This window comes from Zootoca vivipara, chromosome 7, assembly GCF_963506605.1.
Source record: "Zootoca vivipara chromosome 7, rZooViv1.1, whole genome shotgun sequence".
In the NCBI taxonomy this organism is placed as follows: Eukaryota; Metazoa; Chordata; class Lepidosauria; order Squamata; family Lacertidae; genus Zootoca; species Zootoca vivipara.
In genome coordinates, this window is record NC_083282.1 from 79,372,357 (window position 1) to 79,391,195 (window position 18,839).

Here is an 18,839-nt window from a genome sequence, read left to right on the forward strand (position 1 = left end):
TGTGGCCGCTAGACTGGTGACTGGGAGCGGCCGCCGAGACCACATAACACCGGTCCTGAAAGACCTACATTGGCTCCCAGTACGTTTCCGAGCACAATTCAAAGTGTTGGTGTTGACCTTTAAAGCCCTAAACGGCCTCGGTCCGGTATACCTGAAGGAGCGTCTCCACCCCCATCATTCTGCCCGGACACTGAGGTCCAGCTCCGAGGGCCTTCTGGCGGTTCCCTCACTACGAGAAGCCAAGTTACAGGGAACCAGGCAGAGGGCCTTCTCGGTAGTGGCACCCACCCTGTGGAATGCCCTCCCACTAGAGGTCAAAGAGAACAACAATTACCAGACCTTTAGAAGGCATCTCAAGGCAGCCCTGTTTAGGGAAGCTTTTAATGTTTGATGTATTTCTGTATTTTAGAATTTCTGTTTTGTTGGAAGCCGCCCAGAGTGGCTGGGGGAACCCGGCCAGATGGGCGGGGTATAAATAATAAATTATTATTATTATTATTATTATTATTATTATTATTATTATTATTATCATCAGCAAATATGATTCTAATCAATTTGCACAATCAGAGCTGGGGATTCATTTCCCACACCAAGAGAGTTACGGTAAATTAGCACAGCATAGCCGGGGCTGGGGGGGGGGTAGTAGTATTGCTGTTCTAAATGGCTACCCAGTTATGACTTGGGCTCCCCAAAGAAATGTTACACCTGATGTTGTAACAGACATGTAATGATCCCACTACTGACAACTATTTCTCTTTCTGTAACTGTTAGGAAGGCTTGCAAGTACATGTATTATAAAAACAGAGTCTTATCTACAAAAGCCTTGTGCCAAAATAAATATCACAAGACCCTTCATTCTTGCAGCTGCAATAGGTGACTTCCCTAGAATTAAGGAAGAGTTTGTCCTGGCTGTTTTGGACACATTTTTCACAGGCCGGAAAAACAAGTTGCCTCCAGGTGAGGTCATCGCGAAGCCTCTGATGTGTGTGCCTGCGTCGTACAAGCGTTTGTTGTAGCCACGCTACGGTGTTATTTGTTTAAATAGTTATAGAGCACATTTTCAGAGAAATACCGCAAGGTGGCATACGGCCTAAAAACACAGCATTGCAATAAGGTTGATAAATGCACAAATGAAAACATCGGTGGGCCTTGGTGAAGATGTGACGTTTTCTCCCCCCAAACAGTTTTTGATCTGGGCTTCCACTGAAATGAGGCTGCATTTTAAGTTGCATTTTAATCCCGTTTTTAAGTTGTATTTTAATCAATTGTTTTTATACCTGATGTTAGCCGCCCTGAGCCCAGTCTTAGCCGGGGAGGGCAGGGTATAAATAAAATATTATTATTATTATTATTATTATTATTATTATTATTATTATTATTATTAAATATCAGTTTGTAAAAATAAATTCCTGTTTCAAAGGCTTGTTGATGTTCAAAAGATGTCTAAGATAAAAGTCAGTGGTGATTCTTGCACATTATTAAGCAGCAGCACATAGAGATAGGTCTCCCAAATGGAATGTGTGGAATAAGGTATTCTGATGCAAAGCAGCACAGGGCTCTTACATCTGTAATCATTGTGTAAAAGAAGGGATTTCAGTAAGTTTAGCTTGCATGACAAAGGCACACCTGCCCACATTCCCACTTCTTCACAACTAAAAGGTGCAAGAGCCCCATCCTCTTTGGCATCTGACCACCTCCATGTGCTCTGACCCTAGATCAGGCATCCCCAAACTTTGGCCCTCCAGATGTTTTGGACTACAATTCCCATCTTCCCCGACCACTGGTCCTATTAGCTAGGGATCATGGGAGTTGTAGGCCAAAACATCTGGAGGGCCGTAGTTTGGGGATGCCTGCCCTAGATCAACAGTCCTACTCATGCTTACTTGGAAATAAATCCCACTGAAATCAATAGGATTTGCTTTCAAGGAAATAGGGGCTGGCATTCAAGGTACCGGTATATTCAGAGCAGACCCACCGAAATTTAGGTACGTACTTAAGTTAGGTTCAACAGTTTCAATAGGCCCTGAGTTAAACTTAAGGCTGGCTACGTACAACTCAGGTGTGGCATGTAATCCTAAACTTGTTTACTCAGAAGTAAATCCCACTTTTACAGCCTCTGGGTGTAAAACTCGTTTCCATGCTGTGAGGCTGATTTCTGTTGCCTTTTACCTTCCAAGAAGAAACTAAAGTTGAAAGGCACCTTTCAGGAATGCATAGTAGCAACTATTAAGACAGAGTTTACTCCTGTGGATACAATACATCCACCCACCTCAGTAAACAAATGCTGGAATTTATTGTAAGGATCTTTAATAATTTTAGATGGATGTTGGCTTAGGTAGACATAAATGAAAAAATTCCTTCCAGTAGCACCTTAGAGACCAACTAAGTTTGTCAGATCGTGAAGCTGAGGCTCCAATACTTTGGCCACCTCATGAGAAGAGAAGAATCCTTGGAAAAGACCCTGATGTTGGGAAAGATTGAGGGCACTAGGAGAAGGGGACGACAGAGGATGAGATGGTTGGACAGTGTTCTCGAAGCTACGAACATGAGTTTGACTAAACTGCGGGAGGCAGTGCAAGACAGGAGTGCCTGGCGTGCTATGGTCCATGGGGTCACGAAGAGTCGGACACGACTAAACGACTAAACAACAACAACAACAACAACAAGTTTGCCATTGGTATGAGCTTTCATGTGCATGCACACTTCTTCAGATGCATGTACATGAAAGCTCATACCAACGACAAACTTAGTTGGTCTCTAAGGTGCTACTGGAAGGAATTTTTTTATTTTGTTTCGACTACGGCAGACCAACATGGCTACCAACCTGTAAGTAGACATAAATTGTCACTGGAAGGCCCACTGAGAATGAATCTACGCTTTCATACGGGTCATTCAGTAATGAAGAGTAGCATGGAAGAAATGCAGTAGGTCCCTCCCCCCCCCCATTTTAAACACAAATGTTGTTAAGAGTAGGTCTTTGGAACTGAAACCACTAACAGGGATAACAATTTGAATACAGCATGGTGAAGAACCAGCAATACTGGTTCTGCCTGCATGCTGGCCAATGCAAAGCAAGAAATGGACAAAAGGCTCTTTTATCCCTCCTCCTCAGGATGAACAGCCACAGAACTGTTTTTTTTTTGTTTTAACTTTATATATAATTATATATAATATATATAATTAATTACCCCTGCTTTAGCCTTGCAAATAAACAAGAGCTGCTGAAAACACAAACAATACAATTTAGGGCAGATAAATGGGCAAGCATGCAGGTGGCAGGTATTGTGGTGGTGGTGGTGGTTGGTGGTGAAGAAGAATTTGTGGTTACAGTGTGCATGGAACAGGGATGGGTCTAGCCAGCCCAATTGCCTTCTAAATCCGCCCCGTGGATGGTCCGGGAATCAGCGTGTTTTTACATGGGTAGAATGTGTCCTTTTATTTAAAGTTAATCTCTGGGTTATTTGTGGGGCATGCCTGGTGTTTTTACATGACAAGAATGTGTGCTTTTATTTAAAATTCATCTCTGGGTTATTTGTGGGGCATGGAAATTCATTCATCCCCCCTCCAAAAAAATATAGTCCAGCCCCCCACAAGGTCTGAGGGACAGCGGACCGGCCCCTGCTGAAAAAGTTTGCTGACCATAGCTGCCAAGTTATCCCTTTTTTAAGGGAAATTCCCTTATGCTGAATAGGCTTCCTCGTGAGAAAAGGGAAAACTTGGCAGCTATGTTGCTGACCCCTGGAGCCTAACCGGTTCCCCCCAGATTCTTTCAGTCATAGCTGCCAAGTTTTCCCTTTTCTCATGAGGAAGCCTATTCAGCATAAGGGAAAATCCCTTAAAAAAGGGGATAACTTGGCAGCTATGCTTTCAGTACACATGAAGAAGGTCATCTAACTCACCCTTTGTGCAAGGATTGATGCATTGAATCTAAAGTCTAGATTGCCACTGCCACCTGTCACACCAATTAATTCCCAATCCCTAGTTATTATTTAGGGGTGGGCAACCTCAAGCCCAGGGGCTGTATACGGCTTTCCAAGCTTCTCTCTCTCTGGCCACTGGAACTCTCTGGCTCCATCCACCACTGGCATGCGGCCCTCAGGCAGCTGTCCATGAGGCAATGTGGCCCTTGGTCCCAAAAACATTCCCTGCCCATTGTAATCTCTAGTTTAAAAGTTCAGATTTATGGCAATCTGCCAACTGAATTACATACCCATCAACTGTCCCAACATTCCATTTTGTGCAAAATGCACGACATTAAGGTCCTGAAAGACGGATGCCCTGGTTTTCCACTGGGACATGTTGGAGGGTATGGAATTATGCTCTCCTTTGACAAGGCCTTCATCTACCCAGGCAGCAGAAGGGTTTCTTTAACAATCCCCAACAAAATGAGCAAATGTAGCTGACAAGATCTGCCCTGGAGAATTGCAGCCAAAAGCGTTCATAGATTTAGACACACTCAACAGTTATGAAATCAAGCTTTAATAATGCTTCATGGGAGGGGAAATTACACTTGTATAAATATGTTTAGGCTCGGCTGATTTTCTCTTCCTTGAGGCGATCATTTTTGTTGCTTACTTTCATACAGTTTATTTTCATGTGCTGAGTGAAAAATTAGTGGGGAACCAAATTTTCTCTTTAGCTGGTCATATAAATATTGTCTTAAAAGTGGGGATTGATATTTTCTGGGTACAATCTATAAGGTGCTCACTTACACATTGCCAAAAAACAGGAAGTGCATCACCACAGCATCCAATTCAGCCACTGATTGGCCACCTGCCTCTTTGAGAACTACCCTTTGAACTTTGTCCTCAGAAAGCAGAGGAGGAACTGGACAACTCACCCTCCCTTACAGAGGCATCTGGCAACAGCAGCATGGCCTTTTCAACATCAACCTCACTATCTGAACTTTCCCCAATTTCAGGGTTCTCCTCCTCTGAAGAATTCTGCTCTTGCCACACTGTCTCACTTTGCACCATATGGCCCATGACATGAACCATAAACCTAAAGACTCCTAGTATTCATTATTTTTTTATTTATTTTTTTTAAAAATCAAGTTCCTAGCACTTGTGGAACCTGAGATGTGAGACAAAAAGTACAGACATTCATCTCCTAATTTGTTTTATGAGAAACTAGCCACTTTTCCATGCTTTTAGCCAATGAATGAAGTCATAGCAATGGTTGAAATTTAGGAATGCAGATCAAGCCCATTAAAGGCTAGAGTGAAATGCCCGTTTTCTGAACTCTAGACTAGAGCAGGAACATCTCCAGTTTGTTTTTAAGCCTTTTCTGCTGGTCTTCCCTGGGGAAGTGATTGCTGCCGCTGCTCAGATATCCAGGATTTTAGTTAGCTGCAAATGGGAAGTTGTGTGTCAACTGAAAAATGAAAGGTAGCAGCAAAGACAGGAGTTCATGATCTTTCTAACCTGGGGCTTATTTCATACCAAAAAAAAGGTGTCTCTCCCTCCCGAGCCAGAAACCATTTTAAATGATACTATGCCAATACAGATAAAGTCCACAATTATTATACAAACTAGTGTATTTCAGCCCGTTCAATAACGGGCGCTAGAATCCTGGGGTTCGGAGAAACGCTTGCGCAGCGCTTCTCCGAACCCTGGGACCTGTCCTTGTTGTTGGCGGCGGGGGGGCAGGAACGGAGGAGGAGAAAGCGCTGCTTTCTCCTCCTCCGTTCCTCTCCCGTAGCCGCCGACAGCAAGGAGACATCCCAGGGTTTGGAGAAGCGCTTGCACAGCGCTTCTCCGAACCCTGGGACCTGTCCTTTCTGTCGGCGGCAGGGGGACAGGAACGGAGGAGGAGAAAGCGCTTTCTCCTCCTCCGTTCCTCTCCCGCAGCCGCCGACAGGAAGGACGCGGGACACATACGCCTACCTCGCTGCCGCTGCTTCACGGCCTCCCGCCGCTCCTCTCACGGGCCAGGGAGGGTTGTGAGGAGGAGGCCTCCACTGGCCTCCACCCTCGCTTCCCTGACGTGCCCTGCAGTGAGGCGGTGTCCGGCCGGGAGCGGCGGTTGGAGGAGGCGGGGGGGGAGAGCGTGCGCGTGTGCGTTCCAAGTCTCTGGTCCAATCCCTGTGCCCCTGGGGTACATGCGCAGTAACCCAGGGACACACGGGAAAACTTGGACGCAGAGACACAGGGACTTTATTATATAGGATATTGCAGGGGCAGGGCTGTGGTTGAGACAGTGGGTTTCATCAACCATGCTAAGTAGCTCAGTACCATTATGCCCATTTTACTGGGAGAAAGAGTGAGTTAGAATGACATACAGCAGGCATGTCCAACAGGTAGATCGTGATCTACTGGTAGATCACTGGACATCTGCAGTAGATCCCTGGTAGATCATTGGCTCCCCCCCCCCACAGAAGCTGAACAACTGTGGCTCCCCTAAAAAAAAGCTCAACATTTTACCTCCTCCCTGAAAACCCAACAACTTTGACCTGAACCCCCCAAAATGCGCCTTCCTCCTTCCTAAAAAAAGCTCAACAATTTCGACTGGACCCAAAAAAGGGGGGTAGATCACTGCCAGTTTTTAACTCTGTAAGTAGATCGCAGTCTCTTGGGAGTTGTCCACCCCTGACATACAGTATCACATATGACAACCCTGAGATGCAATTGTTATCCTGGTGTGTTGGTGTGGGCTTGTTTGTTTTTAGGGCAATGCAGGGTTTGTGCAAAGTTGACTGTAGCAGCGATGCAATTAATTAAGTGCTGAAGGGGGTGAAAGGAGCCAGGGAAGGAAAAGGGGGGATTTCAGCTGTGGGTGGAAAGAGAGTGTCTGGATGTCAGATCTATACATAAGAAGATGAATACCCATTGAGAAGCAATGCAGGGTTAGACCTGGAATACAAGCTTCTCACTGTATGACCACCACTCAGTCAACAGATGGACCAGAATGAATAGGCACACTATGTTTAGTTATTTATTTGGAGTACTTATGAAGAAACTCCTGCCAACGCCTATCTATGGAGCCCTTCAGTTAAACACTATATTGGGACATTTCCTACAGCCCATCTGAGCTCATTCAGCTAAATGAGGTCTTGACACATGCATCCAACCTCTCCATAAGCTCATCTTTTACGATCAAAGAGCATGATCTCTCCAGAATGGTGGCCGGCTGATCCTTGGTCCATTTTTAATCGTTCCAGCCTATCTTCGCTTTTAATTTGTTTTAAAAGCAAAAGGCCAAAATTACTCATCCATTTCCTGCTATAAAGCAACATTTGATTTCAGCATAGTCATCATATTATTTCTCTCTCTGTCTGTCTCTCTCTGGTAATAATTTATTATAATTATTTATACCCTGCCCATCTGGATCGGTTTCCCCAGCCACTCTGGTAGGGTGTAATGGCTGTGCCGCCACCCAAAGATCACTTAACTCATATTCAGATGGATATTCTTCATTACAGCAAAGCTGCAGAACACTCGTTCTGTTCTTGGCGGGAGAACTGAGGCATAAAGGAGCGTCTCCACCCCTGTCGTTCTGCCCGGACACTGAGGTCCAGTACTGAGGGCCTTTTGGCGGTTCCCACACTGTGAGAAGCCAAGTTGCAGGGAACCAGGCAGAGGGCCTTCTCGGTAGTGGCACCCGCCCTGTGGAATGCCCTCCCATCAGATGTCAAAGAGAAAAACAGCTACCAGATTTTTAGAAGACATCTGAAGGCAGCCCTGTTTAGGGAGGTTTTTTAATGTTTAATAGATTATTTTATTTTTCTGTTGGAAGCCGCCCAGAGTGGCTGGGGAAACCCAGCCAGATGGGCGGGGTATAAATAATAATAATAATAATATTATTATTATTATTATTATTATTATTATTACTTCACCAGACTTATTTCGGAAACTGAATATACAGTGGATCACATTCCGACTATCCCGAGTCTGTCATGTTTAAGCCTGCCAGGTTAGCTTCTTGCATTTAGCACTGATCCAAATACAAAGGTGCCTGCATTTTTTGCTGGCTAGAGAAGCATTTCTTGTGCTCCTAACTACAGCACAAACCACAAAGGCAGATAACTGCCACATCGACTAGAGACCCTTAGGTAGGGCTGGCTCTACGTAGAACCCCGGTGGCGCAGGGCACCATGGCACCGGCCCGCCAGGAGGGCGCCGCGAGCTGCGCCCGCCTGCTGGCCCGCCGGTCTGCTGCGCTGCTGCGCAGCTGCGCGCGGCGCCCACCTGCCCACCGCGCTGGGAAACGGGGCGGAAGGGCGCCGGAGAGATCCGGCGCACCATGGCGCCAGGGGCGCTTAAGACGGCCCTGTGGGGAACTCCTGGCGCATGAGACTGATGCAACCTTCTGAGTGTCTCTATCCAGCCCTCTGGACTCTTCCCACAAGTGGCTCTGTTCCACACCCTCTCCACATGCTTTTGCCAGGGTGGAATGTGCCCTTTAATGATGCCGATGCCCCTAGCTTGCTTTGATTGAAGCAAGCAAGATTGGGTGGTGGGGTGTACAGAAACCCCTGGCTTTTGCATGGCCGGAATGTATCCTATTGAGCAAAGGGAAGAGTCATGTCTACTGCTCTGCCCCCTCCTGCCCCTGGCCCCGCCCACCACAAGTGTGCACTAGAAGGTTGCCCATGAAAGAAAACATCCTAAAGATGGAGGGGGGAGTCTCCTGCTTAAGATTGTACGAGTGCAATGCAGAAAACTCCCTGCCCCTTTCCAGGGTGCCTCTATCCAATAGAAAGGAAATATGATAGCTTTACTTTATCTTATTTGTTATTCCACCTTGCCTTGCTGGAGCCACTTGCTGGGTGGAGCAAACAGTCTCCTACTAGTAATGTTGCTGGCACATTCCAGGAGAGGCAAGATATTCGGGAATTTGGGGTGCTTGCCAAACAGTGCTGATGACTGATGGTGCAAGCTGGGATCCTGAACCTCCTGCAAAAATCTACACAGAGCAAACCTGCTCAGCAAAGTTTGTTTTCTTTGGTCTTTTTAAGCAACTGTTGCCCAATTAAGTAGGAAGACTTTTTTTTAGTTGATCAAAACATTTGCTTGTTAATGGATCTAGCCAATTGACCCACAGAACAATCCTATAAAAGTCTATTCAGAAGAAGTCCTATTGTCTTCAGCAGCGTAAACACTGAGACTCCAGAAGCTCATCTGAAGCCCAACTACTAACCAACACACACAAATCCTAAAGAGCAGAAATGTGGATGGTCAAAAAATAAAATGAAAACACCCAAACTGGCAGCACAGCTCTGTGCTATCAACAGCTCTTGATGGTTATAGGAAATACCACTTCTGTGACCCAATTGAAGCAAGCCGATTCCCTAGCCTGTGACTAACAGCTCTGGAGCATGGGTTAGCTCAGGGCAATTGCTGCAAGCACTACTAACAAGGCAAGCCATACAAGGATGTCAATGAAACACCAGTGGAGACAGTGTAATTCTCTACAAAGAAAGCAAGATCAGCCAAGGAGTACTAATTGGCCTGTCTGCTCCACAGCCATGAGGCTGCTTTTATGTGTCAGCAGAACCGCCTTGAAACATTGCCAATTCCCTTTACCATTTCATCATCTGGCATTTCACCATTATACCATTATCATGCAACTAGCAAAGTACCCTTCATTACTATAGGGTGTTGGCCACCAGGGCTGGACAAAGGAACAGAGGCTAATTTGGTTTGTAAATTCACACTTCTGGAAACAATGTGTGTGCATGAAAGCATGTCTATCCCTCAAAATTATAATACTGTAATAATAATAATAATAAAATACCACCCCACCCATCTGGTTGAGTTTCCACAGCCACTCTGGGCAGCTTACAGCATATATAAAAACATAGTAAAATATCAAACATTTAAAACATCCCCACACAGGGCTGCCTTCAGATGTCTTCTAAAAGTTGTGTAGTTCTTTATCTCCATCTGAAGGGAGGGTGTTCCACAGGGAGGTGAAAATAAAATTCAAAATGATGCATTTTGCTAGGAAATTGCATGCCAAAAATGTGTGCAGTAGGCAAAATTGTGCACACATATGTGTTCATTAGGAGAAATCTATAAATACATATGAATTTGTTTAATTAATAAAATAACAATAATAAGAAGTCTAATGGGCAAACTACAGTAATATGGGAGATCCATGGACAGCTCTCTCAATGCATATTTTCAGACAAAAGGAGCTGTGATGTGTGTATATGTGGTTGTGGGGTAGCTATCTCCCCAACTTAAATTATGCACCAGTGACTCCCTTCACCCCACACAACAAATCATAATTATGGTGGTGAGAAAGTTTAGAATAGGTTGATTCAAATCAGGCTATTAGTCTGGGGAGAAAAGAGTTCTTTTTATCCAAATTTTAAACAAATTAACAACTAATTGGGGAGAAAAGGTTAAACTCGTATCTCTGGCATGGCAGCCTCAATCCAATTCACATGTTCTGGCTACTTTAAACAACCAAGCAAGCTCTGGAAGATCCAGTCACATGTCGCCTTGCCCTAACAAGAGACCTGTGCATCTTGTGAACCCCACCAAGTCACACACAGCCCATCTCAGTCATGTGTGTTAGATCTTCTGTGATCACTCCATGTCTGAGGCTGCAAAAGCAGAGGATTAACAAGTGGCAAGCAGGAAAGTTGGCTGGCTTTCACGGCCTCTGCCTGCAAATGAGGTGGTGGTCATTTTGAATCATCAATAGCCTCAAAACATTGCATTGTGCTACGTTGGGTATGGTAGGCCCCAGGTTGTGCAGGCCTGGCCCAATATATGCAGCTACTGCCTTGTGCTTTGACTGGCCATTGGGTCAACTAGCCCACCTCCAATGGCGTCACCTAGCCGTGGCTCTCAGGCAGTAGTCTTTTCTAGCCTGGTGGTTGGAAATCTTTTTACAGGGAGATATCCCACAGATCAATGTGCATGTAAAACAATAACCTCTACCACTGAGCTCTGATCCCTCCCTTGGTGTGCCTCCCTAGAATGTGAGAGGCAGTTTTGTCTAATTGTTTAGAACAGTGTACTGTTACACTGTGTACTAATGCACACTAATGTACTAACTGTTCAGAACAGTGTTCTTCAGCTTTCAGTCCCTAGATGTTGTTGATACTACAACACCCATAATCCCTGGTGTCTGACTAAGATGGATATGGATGATGGGAATTGTAGTCCAGCCCCAAGGCTAAAGAACACAGATTTTGAACACAGTGCATATACCAGGCATCCCCAAACTGTGGCCCTCCAGATGTTTTGGCCTACAACTCCCATGATCCCTAGCTAAGAGGACCAGTGGTCAGGGATGATGGGAATTGTAGTCCAAAACATCTGGAGGGCCGAAGTTTGGGGATGCCTGGCATATACTGTAGGTGAGTAAGAATATAAGAAGAGTCCTGCTTGATTAGACCAAATCTGGTCCAGCACCTTTTTCTCACAATAGCCAACTGGATGCTTATGGGACCTAAGCACAGCAGCTCTCTCCCCACTTGTGATTGGCAGCTTCTGGCATTGAGAGGCATACTGATACTGAGAAACACCCAAACTTAGTTCTTGGCTTTGTTCTGGGAGCTTTGTAGAACCTCATTAGGCTGCTGGCAGCCTGACTTGAAGCCAGCTTGTAAAAGCCATAAAATGAATGTCGAAAGCACGGCAGCACACATTCTGCAACGGATGTGCAATTTCTAAATGAGAGACTGTAACCAAATGTTGGCTTTGAGATAAAGACTGACTACCAGTGCTTTCTGCTTCATTTACAGCGTGCCCACTTTGCAAGCTACACCAAGCTAGAATCCATGCTGCCCCAGACTGCTGGAATGGGGAGACTCTCAAAGACCTATCAGATTGCATTGTTATTGTAGGACTTGAGAGATGCATTTAACTTAGTCACTCACAAGTTGTACAGGCCTGTTGCACATTATGAGGTATACTACTGAACATCTCTAGTAAGGTAAACACACAAGGAACCAATTCTGAAACCAATTGACTATTATCCTTTAATATTTCTTTAGCAAAAGGAACATGGATTGCATTCAAGGCTGTACTGAGGGGGTTGTTTTTCCAGGACAACCGTTTCTGATTGCCCAATTTATTGGCGTGCCTGCAAACCTGGGAGTAAACTCCACTGAACTCAACTGCATGGTGCTTATTTCTAACTGCATAGGTTTAGCTTGCAAAACACAACTTATAAAACACAAAGCATCTTCCACCAGCTGAAATGCAACATTTAGCTTTTAATTAGAAATACAAGCATATCTTGCAATAAAGTATTACCATTTAAATAGACAGCAGATGCAGATCTGGGACAGTGTGACGGGTTCTGCCACACTGAACACCAAGCCAAGGGGGCGCTACAGAGAATTGGAAATATGACACAGCAAATTGAGCAGAATGGAAGGGGAGGGGCTGGGGGGTACCAGATTTGGCCTTGCACAGGGTGCCCCTGTTGCTAGTGTAAAGTTGGAAGCCCAGCAACTCTGTCATTTTTCTCATCCTCTGACTTCCTCAATGGCAATCTGTCACAAACACACTTGAAAGCCTCATTATCATCCCCATTCCCTTGCTAGAGCAAGGAAAAATTGTCAATTACCCAAGCAAATGACATCATTACTCCTGTCCTGAAAAAATAAAAGTCCCAGAGCGGCACCCCCACTGCATGCAGTGGCAGAAGACCTTGGGGTCTTAAATTTCAGTGGCGCCTTGTGTGATGCCAAAATTTGGTGCCCCAGCTTCTCACCTTCCACGCAACATCATAGTTGTGGCACCCCCTGCAGGTCCCCCGAGGCTCTGCTCCCAGTGCAACCCAATTAGTTGCACTCCCCGAAAGCCGCCTCTGCTGCATTCTCTCCACTACACCATGGCCAATGACTATTTCGAGTAGGATTCCAGGTGCACAGAGCCAGCAGGGAAGCGAGGAAGGTGGAGGAATGGGCAAAGAAAGAACTGTTCATCTTCATCTTTACCTTCATTGGTGACTTTAAAGATACCAAGCAAATCTCTAGGGCAGGGTTTCCCAAACATACCGTGTTTCTCATATTATAAGACATGTCTTATATTTATTTTTTCCTCAAAAAAACACACTATGGCTTATTTTCAAGGGATGTCTTATTTTTTTCTTCCTTCTCCTGCTGTGGCCGGCATTGCTGCTGCACCTATCACTATGTCTTATTTTCGGGGTATGTCTTATATTCCTTGAATGCTTAAAAATCCTGCTATGGCTTATTTTATGTGTATGTCTTAAAATATGAGAAACAGGGTAGGTCTCCAGTTGTTTTTGGACTACAATTCCCATCATCCCTGACCACTGGTCCTGCTAGCTAGGGATGGTGGGAGTTGTAGTCCTACAACAGCCAGCTGGAGACCCAAGTTTCAGAAACACTGCTCTAGGGTCAAGCTTTACAGATGAGAGGACATGGCTTCTCCACAGGCACAATCTCCTGTAGGTCACCATTCAGAAATTAACCATTGCAGAGATTATTCCTGAAAAATCCACTTTGGGTGACTTATCCAGATGTAACAGTTTTTCTACGATGAGCATGCCTCTACTGAAATTATTCATTATTTAGAAAGTTCTCTTGATTCATACCATAGAGCAAACAGCCATAATGTTTCCCTTTGTTTTAAATTGTTATAAGAAGAGGGTTTGGATGTGTCATCTAGCAGCTCCTCGAAGCCAGAAATATTGGCAAAGGAAGAGGGCAACTCCTGTGAGGATTCTGGTAGCCATGTCTGGTGGAATACCTTTGTGGCAGGATCAGCCCCACCCACTTGGACTGGACATTCCTCCCTCCTCTGCTCCCGGACGCAAGAGGTGAAGTGGATTTGGCCTCCCAGATGCAGCATCGCTTTATTTACAGCAAATAGGGACGGGTCATAGGTGTGGCAGGGGCAGAGCCAATTGGTACTCCCACCTACACCTCACTGCCACCCTGCTTCTGCACTGCCCTGGTAAGTGACAGCAACAGTGCTGGTGCCACGAGGCCAGGTCTATGATGCCACCCTTGCCTGCCTGCCTGCCACTCCTCGCTGGGTCTAATCTCAGAAAAGGAGAATTTTTTTCTAATAAGAGGTTGCTCTCCAAGTCAGCCAGGATCTACACAGGAGATAGAGCTGTATAATAACGCTATATGAATCATAAAATTAAGAAGTGGTACCTGAGCTGCTTTCCCCCTCCTCCCTCCCCAACTCTTTTTCCTCGCATGCCATGTCTTTTAGATCAGTCTCTCATTTATTTTAGTAAAGGGATTTACATACCCTCTCTTTCCCTAAGTAAAGGAGCGAGATACCAAATAAAAAAAGAAGAAGCAGTAGTTGTAAGGCTATGATCTAAAACCACTTTTCCCAACCTTGGGTGTGTCCTCCCCCCCCCCCCAAAATGCTGTTGGACTACAATTCCCTTCAGTCCCAGATGGCATAGCCCAATGATCAGGGATGATGGGAGTTGTAGACCTATATGCCCCCTTGTCTTGCTAAGTAAAGGAATAGATGCTTTTACAGTACTAAAGGAATGAATGAACAGCTGGTTGTAGCACAGCAGCACATCCGCTAAGGAGATGTTCCTTTGCATCTCTCCACTAAGTAGGGTTGCCATATTTCAAAAAGTAAAATTCCTGACATCCGGGTGAGACAAGCAAAGGTAGGATAAAGAAGGGATTGCGGCTGCACTGGCTCTCCTCTTGTCCTGGTTTCTATCCAGGCCTGTGCACAGAGCAAAAGAATGCTGGCAGGAGCAGCGCCCGCCCGCCTCGCTCTCTTTCCGCCTTCTTTCCCTCGACCAGGATCCGTGGGCTGGAATGGCAGCCTCCGCCTGGGCGTGCCACCTTACAATGGCGTCAGGAACAACCTGCCAGCTCCGGCTGCCTGGGCGAGACCCCCCGCTAACAAAACAGTCCCTTCCAGAGGTCGACGGTCGACCTCTCCCTCAGAGTCCCAGCTTATGGGAAAAGGATCAACCCTGTCCCTCGAAGGGCACCGGCGACTTTCTTTATCTCCCAAGGAGAAGGAGAGGGTGGGGGAGAGCGATGCAACCCACCCAGCGCGCCCAGGGCGCGCGCAGATGCCCATGGAGAGCGCTGCCCGCCTCCAAAGCTATTTCTCGGCTTGGCGACTGAAGCGCCTTTGAAATATACACAGATCTGGAAAGGCGAACCCACATGGCGAACACAAACGGAGACGGTGGGGGAAGGTGGGGGGAGTCCGGATCGGGGAAAGGGAGATCCACCGCGCGGCTTGGAGACAGATCGCATAGCAAAGAAAGGCGTTTACACCCGGTCGTGGGAATGCCCGCCGCCCCCCGGATCGGGCTTCCAGACGTTGGGAAGAGGCGAGAACGAGCGACTAAGGCAGGGCCAAGGCGCAGCAGCAGCAGCAGCCGGCCTCGCCGAGAGAGCCGCGGAGCAAAGAGACAGCGAGAGAAAGGAGGCCGCCCCGGCGTCCATCCAAGCCGGGCAGGAGAGCCCAGGAAGGCGCGCTGGCTGCGGAAAAGGCGAGGCCCGTCGGCTGCCAGGAGCCGAGGCGCGCACGAGGGGAGGGAAACGAGGGGAGCCGGGCCCGGCGCTGCCTTACCCGCCGCGGTGCTTGCTGTCCATCCGCTTCTTCTGCCGGACCGGCTGCAAGGGGATGTTGTCGGTCATGATGGCCGCGGCGGCCGAGGAGGAGCGCCGGCGGGGAGGATCTCGCCTTCGCGCTAGCAGCCTCGCCAGGCGCGGCCCAGCCTCTCCGCGCTCTGGTGGCAGCGGCGGCGCTGCCGAGGACAACCGGGCGGGCTGGGGGCTGGGCTGCGACGCGCAGGTAACGTGGACGCTCACGCCGCCCCCTCCCTCGCATCTCCCCCTCCCCGGCCCACCCATTGGGCGGCGGTCGCCCCCGCCACTAGGCAACGCTGCCTTCCCACCCGTCCACCGGCTCAACGCACCCTGCGCCGCAGGGTCTCTTCTTCCCGCCTCCGACCATCTCTCTCAGGTAAAGGTGCTGCGCTTCTTCGCCAAGCTGCGCTTCCGAGCAGCCGCGGCCTTGGAGAAAGTTGCTGTCCAGGCTGGACGTCGAACCATCCCCGCAGCAAAGTCACTCTCCCACCCCCCTCCACACACACTTCCTGGTGCCAGGATATTTGGCTGGCTGCCACGCTGGCCAGGCCTTTGTGCCAGGACTCGGAGCTGGCTTGGATTGGCAGGTGACTCTTTCTTCAACCCTGGCCCTGGGGTGGCATCCTTCAGTGGACTGGAGGGCAGTAGGCTAGTTTAGGGAGGTGCCTGAGGGATTCTCTGTGTCACACCACAGCCCTGATCCCCAAGGGAAGGGGGTGGCCAGGAACCTCAAGGTCAATGGCCTAGTCCTGACACCCAGTATTTGAGGTCATTGCCTCACTCTGTCTAGTGATAGGGTCAGCCCCTGGCCAATCTCAGAGTTTACCCACACTTATTTTTTGCCCCACTCTTTCCAGGCACAGGTCTGCACTTAAAAGCTCCTTGTCGAGATCTTCTTGTTGCACTGGAACATCTTCCTCCTGCAAAACCACTCTTTAGTGCTCAATCAGAGCAAACATCGATTCAAGTTTTCCATGGGTTGTTGTTTGCTCCAGTGGGTTTTTGTACAGGAAGCTTGGGGTGGAGGAGGAAAAGGTGCTCCGACACAAGAGCTTTAAACCACAGGCTGTGCCTGGAAAGCGTGGAGGAAAGGGAAGTGTGGTCAAGCCCTCAAACCTAATCATTATTTTGTCCCACCTGTGTGCAGTGCCAGCTAGACACTTCACACCACACTGGGCTGAAACCAGGCTGCTTGGATTGTGAGACTCTTTTACTTCACCCAAATTACAGTTAATCCTCAGGAGTCACAAGGCCGTTTGTTGACCCAGATTAAACACAGTTGGGGAGTGCCAACAACCAAGTTTTGAGGGACCCTTCGGGAAGATGCCTTCTACCTTCCCAAGATCAGGATATATAGTCCTTGGGATGTTGTTGGACTACAACCCCCATCATCTTTGATCATGGGAGTTGTAGTCCAACAGCATCCAGAGGGCTGCTTGCATCCCTTGCTGTTGCATCACCACTGCTCCTTCTGCAAGATGTTTAGAGAAAGCAGAGTGCAAAGCATTAGGAGTCTGCAGCTTCTTCTTCTTAATTTGACCCCTGCTTACTTCCTGGGTGAGAACAAGTAAACAGGCAGTGACAGAAGGAGCAGCCATGGCCAGGGGTTGGCAGCAGGTCCCTGCTAGGACATGCTGACTCCTGACAACGGGTATGTATGGCCAGTTGTATTAGGTGCTCCTTTGATAAGTAAAAAAAGAGATGCAGGTGGAGCTATGGGTTAAACCACCCTGCCACTTGGGCTTGCCGATCAAAAGGTCAGTGGTTTGAATCCCCGCAATGGGGTGAGCTCCCGTTGTTCGGTCCCAGCTCCTGCCAACCTAGCAGTTCGTAAGCACGAAGTGCAAGTAGAAAAACAGGTACCACTCTGGTGGGAAGGTAAACTGTGTTTCCTTGCGCTGCTCTGGTTTCGCCATAAGCAGCTTAGTCCTGCTGGCCACACGACCTGGAAAAACTGTCTGCAGAAGCGGACAAATGTGGGCTCCCTCAGCCTGTAAAGCGAGATGAGCGCCATAACCCCAGAGTCGTTTGTGAGTGGACTTAATTGTCAGGGGTCCCTTTACCTTTACCTTGATATGTGAGCACTGACCTGTTTATTGAGCATTTCTTCTGATTTGTTTGCACGAAGTTTTCAAAGTTATATGGTCGTGGAGGAAGAGGGCTTTGTATGCTCTTGGAGGAATGGTGCAAGACAATATAGCTAAATCCAACTGACTTCAGTGTGATTTAAACCAACTAAGTAGGCAAGTCTATAGGCCTCAAGTATAGAGTTTCTTCTCTTTGATTGCACCAACTGGGCTGAGAAGCTGTCACCATGCCATTGTCCTTTGATCTCAGTGCTAAATGTGTTCGTGTGTCACAGTTTGCCTATTGGCAGCTGGATTACCCTAATTGACTCCAGGAACTGGATGGTTGTCTTTGGGGAATTCTTGGCCTCTCTTTAACTCTGCTGTCCCATCCTCCTTTTCCCATAAAAACAGGTGCATCCCAAAGCTGCTTGATCCCATTGAGGAATTTGATTATCCTTGGCCACTGCTCTTCCCACTTCTTCATGTCATCTGTTAAATGCATATTTATCTCATCAGGACGACACATCTGGAAAAACTCAAGGCAACAGGACTTAGGGCAGACCGCATTAATCATTGTGGCAAGTATCACTGCAGAGCAGGGCCCAAGCCGAATGAATTCTATAAAAGCTGTAATTTAGCTTCACTGTCTGCACACAGGGGTGATAAGAGATTAGTCCCAAGGAAAGGAAGGTATCACTTGTCTTAGAGTAACCATTTCGTATCCAATTCTCTGGGGAAAATCATTCTCTGGAAGAGAACTAGTGGTTGTGATGAGGGCAGACTGTAAGAAAAAGTAGCTCTTACATGTGGCTACAAGTGTCAGGGCTTTTGAGCACTGCCCAGATCGCCTAAATCATGGGTAAGCAAACTAAGGCTCAGGGGCCGGATCCGGCCCAATCTCCTTCTAAATCCAGCCCGCAGACAGTCCGGGAATCAGTATGTTTTCACATGAGTAGAATGTGTGCTTTGATTTAAAATGCATCTCTATGAGGCATAGGAATTCGTTCATTTCCCCCAAAATATATATATATAGTTCGGCCCCCACAAGGTCTGAGGGACAGTGGACCAGCCCCCTGCTGAAAAAGTTTGCTGACCCCTGACCTAAATGCACAGAAGACTGGGCCAAGTGGCCAGGTTCCTTCCGAAGGAACCAATCACATTAGAACCAATCTGCGCATTGCTCAGAATGAGGCATCATTATTTTAATGCTCTCCTATGCACAATGGAACCACTGCCCTGCATAA

At 47.3% G+C, this 18,839-nt stretch overlaps 1 protein-coding gene across 3 annotated transcripts in view; it reads right to left on the minus strand.

Moving 5' to 3' along the window:
* Positions 1-16,025, minus strand: part of ATP9A (ATPase phospholipid transporting 9A (putative)) — a 92,432-nt gene extending 76,407 nt beyond the window's left edge. For 2 of the 3 annotated variants that reach the window (XM_035121484.2, XM_035121483.2), the window contains exon 1: positions 15,507-15,813. In XM_035121484.2, coding sequence (XP_034977375.2) covers positions 15,507-15,790 — 284 coding nt within the window. In that variant the 5' untranslated portion in view covers positions 15,791-15,813. Of the gene's footprint in view, positions 1-15,506; positions 15,814-15,855 lie in introns of those variants that run through there. The other variant, XM_035121485.2, reaches the window with a different exon arrangement.
* Between the last annotated feature and the right edge of the window lie 2,814 nt (positions 16,026-18,839).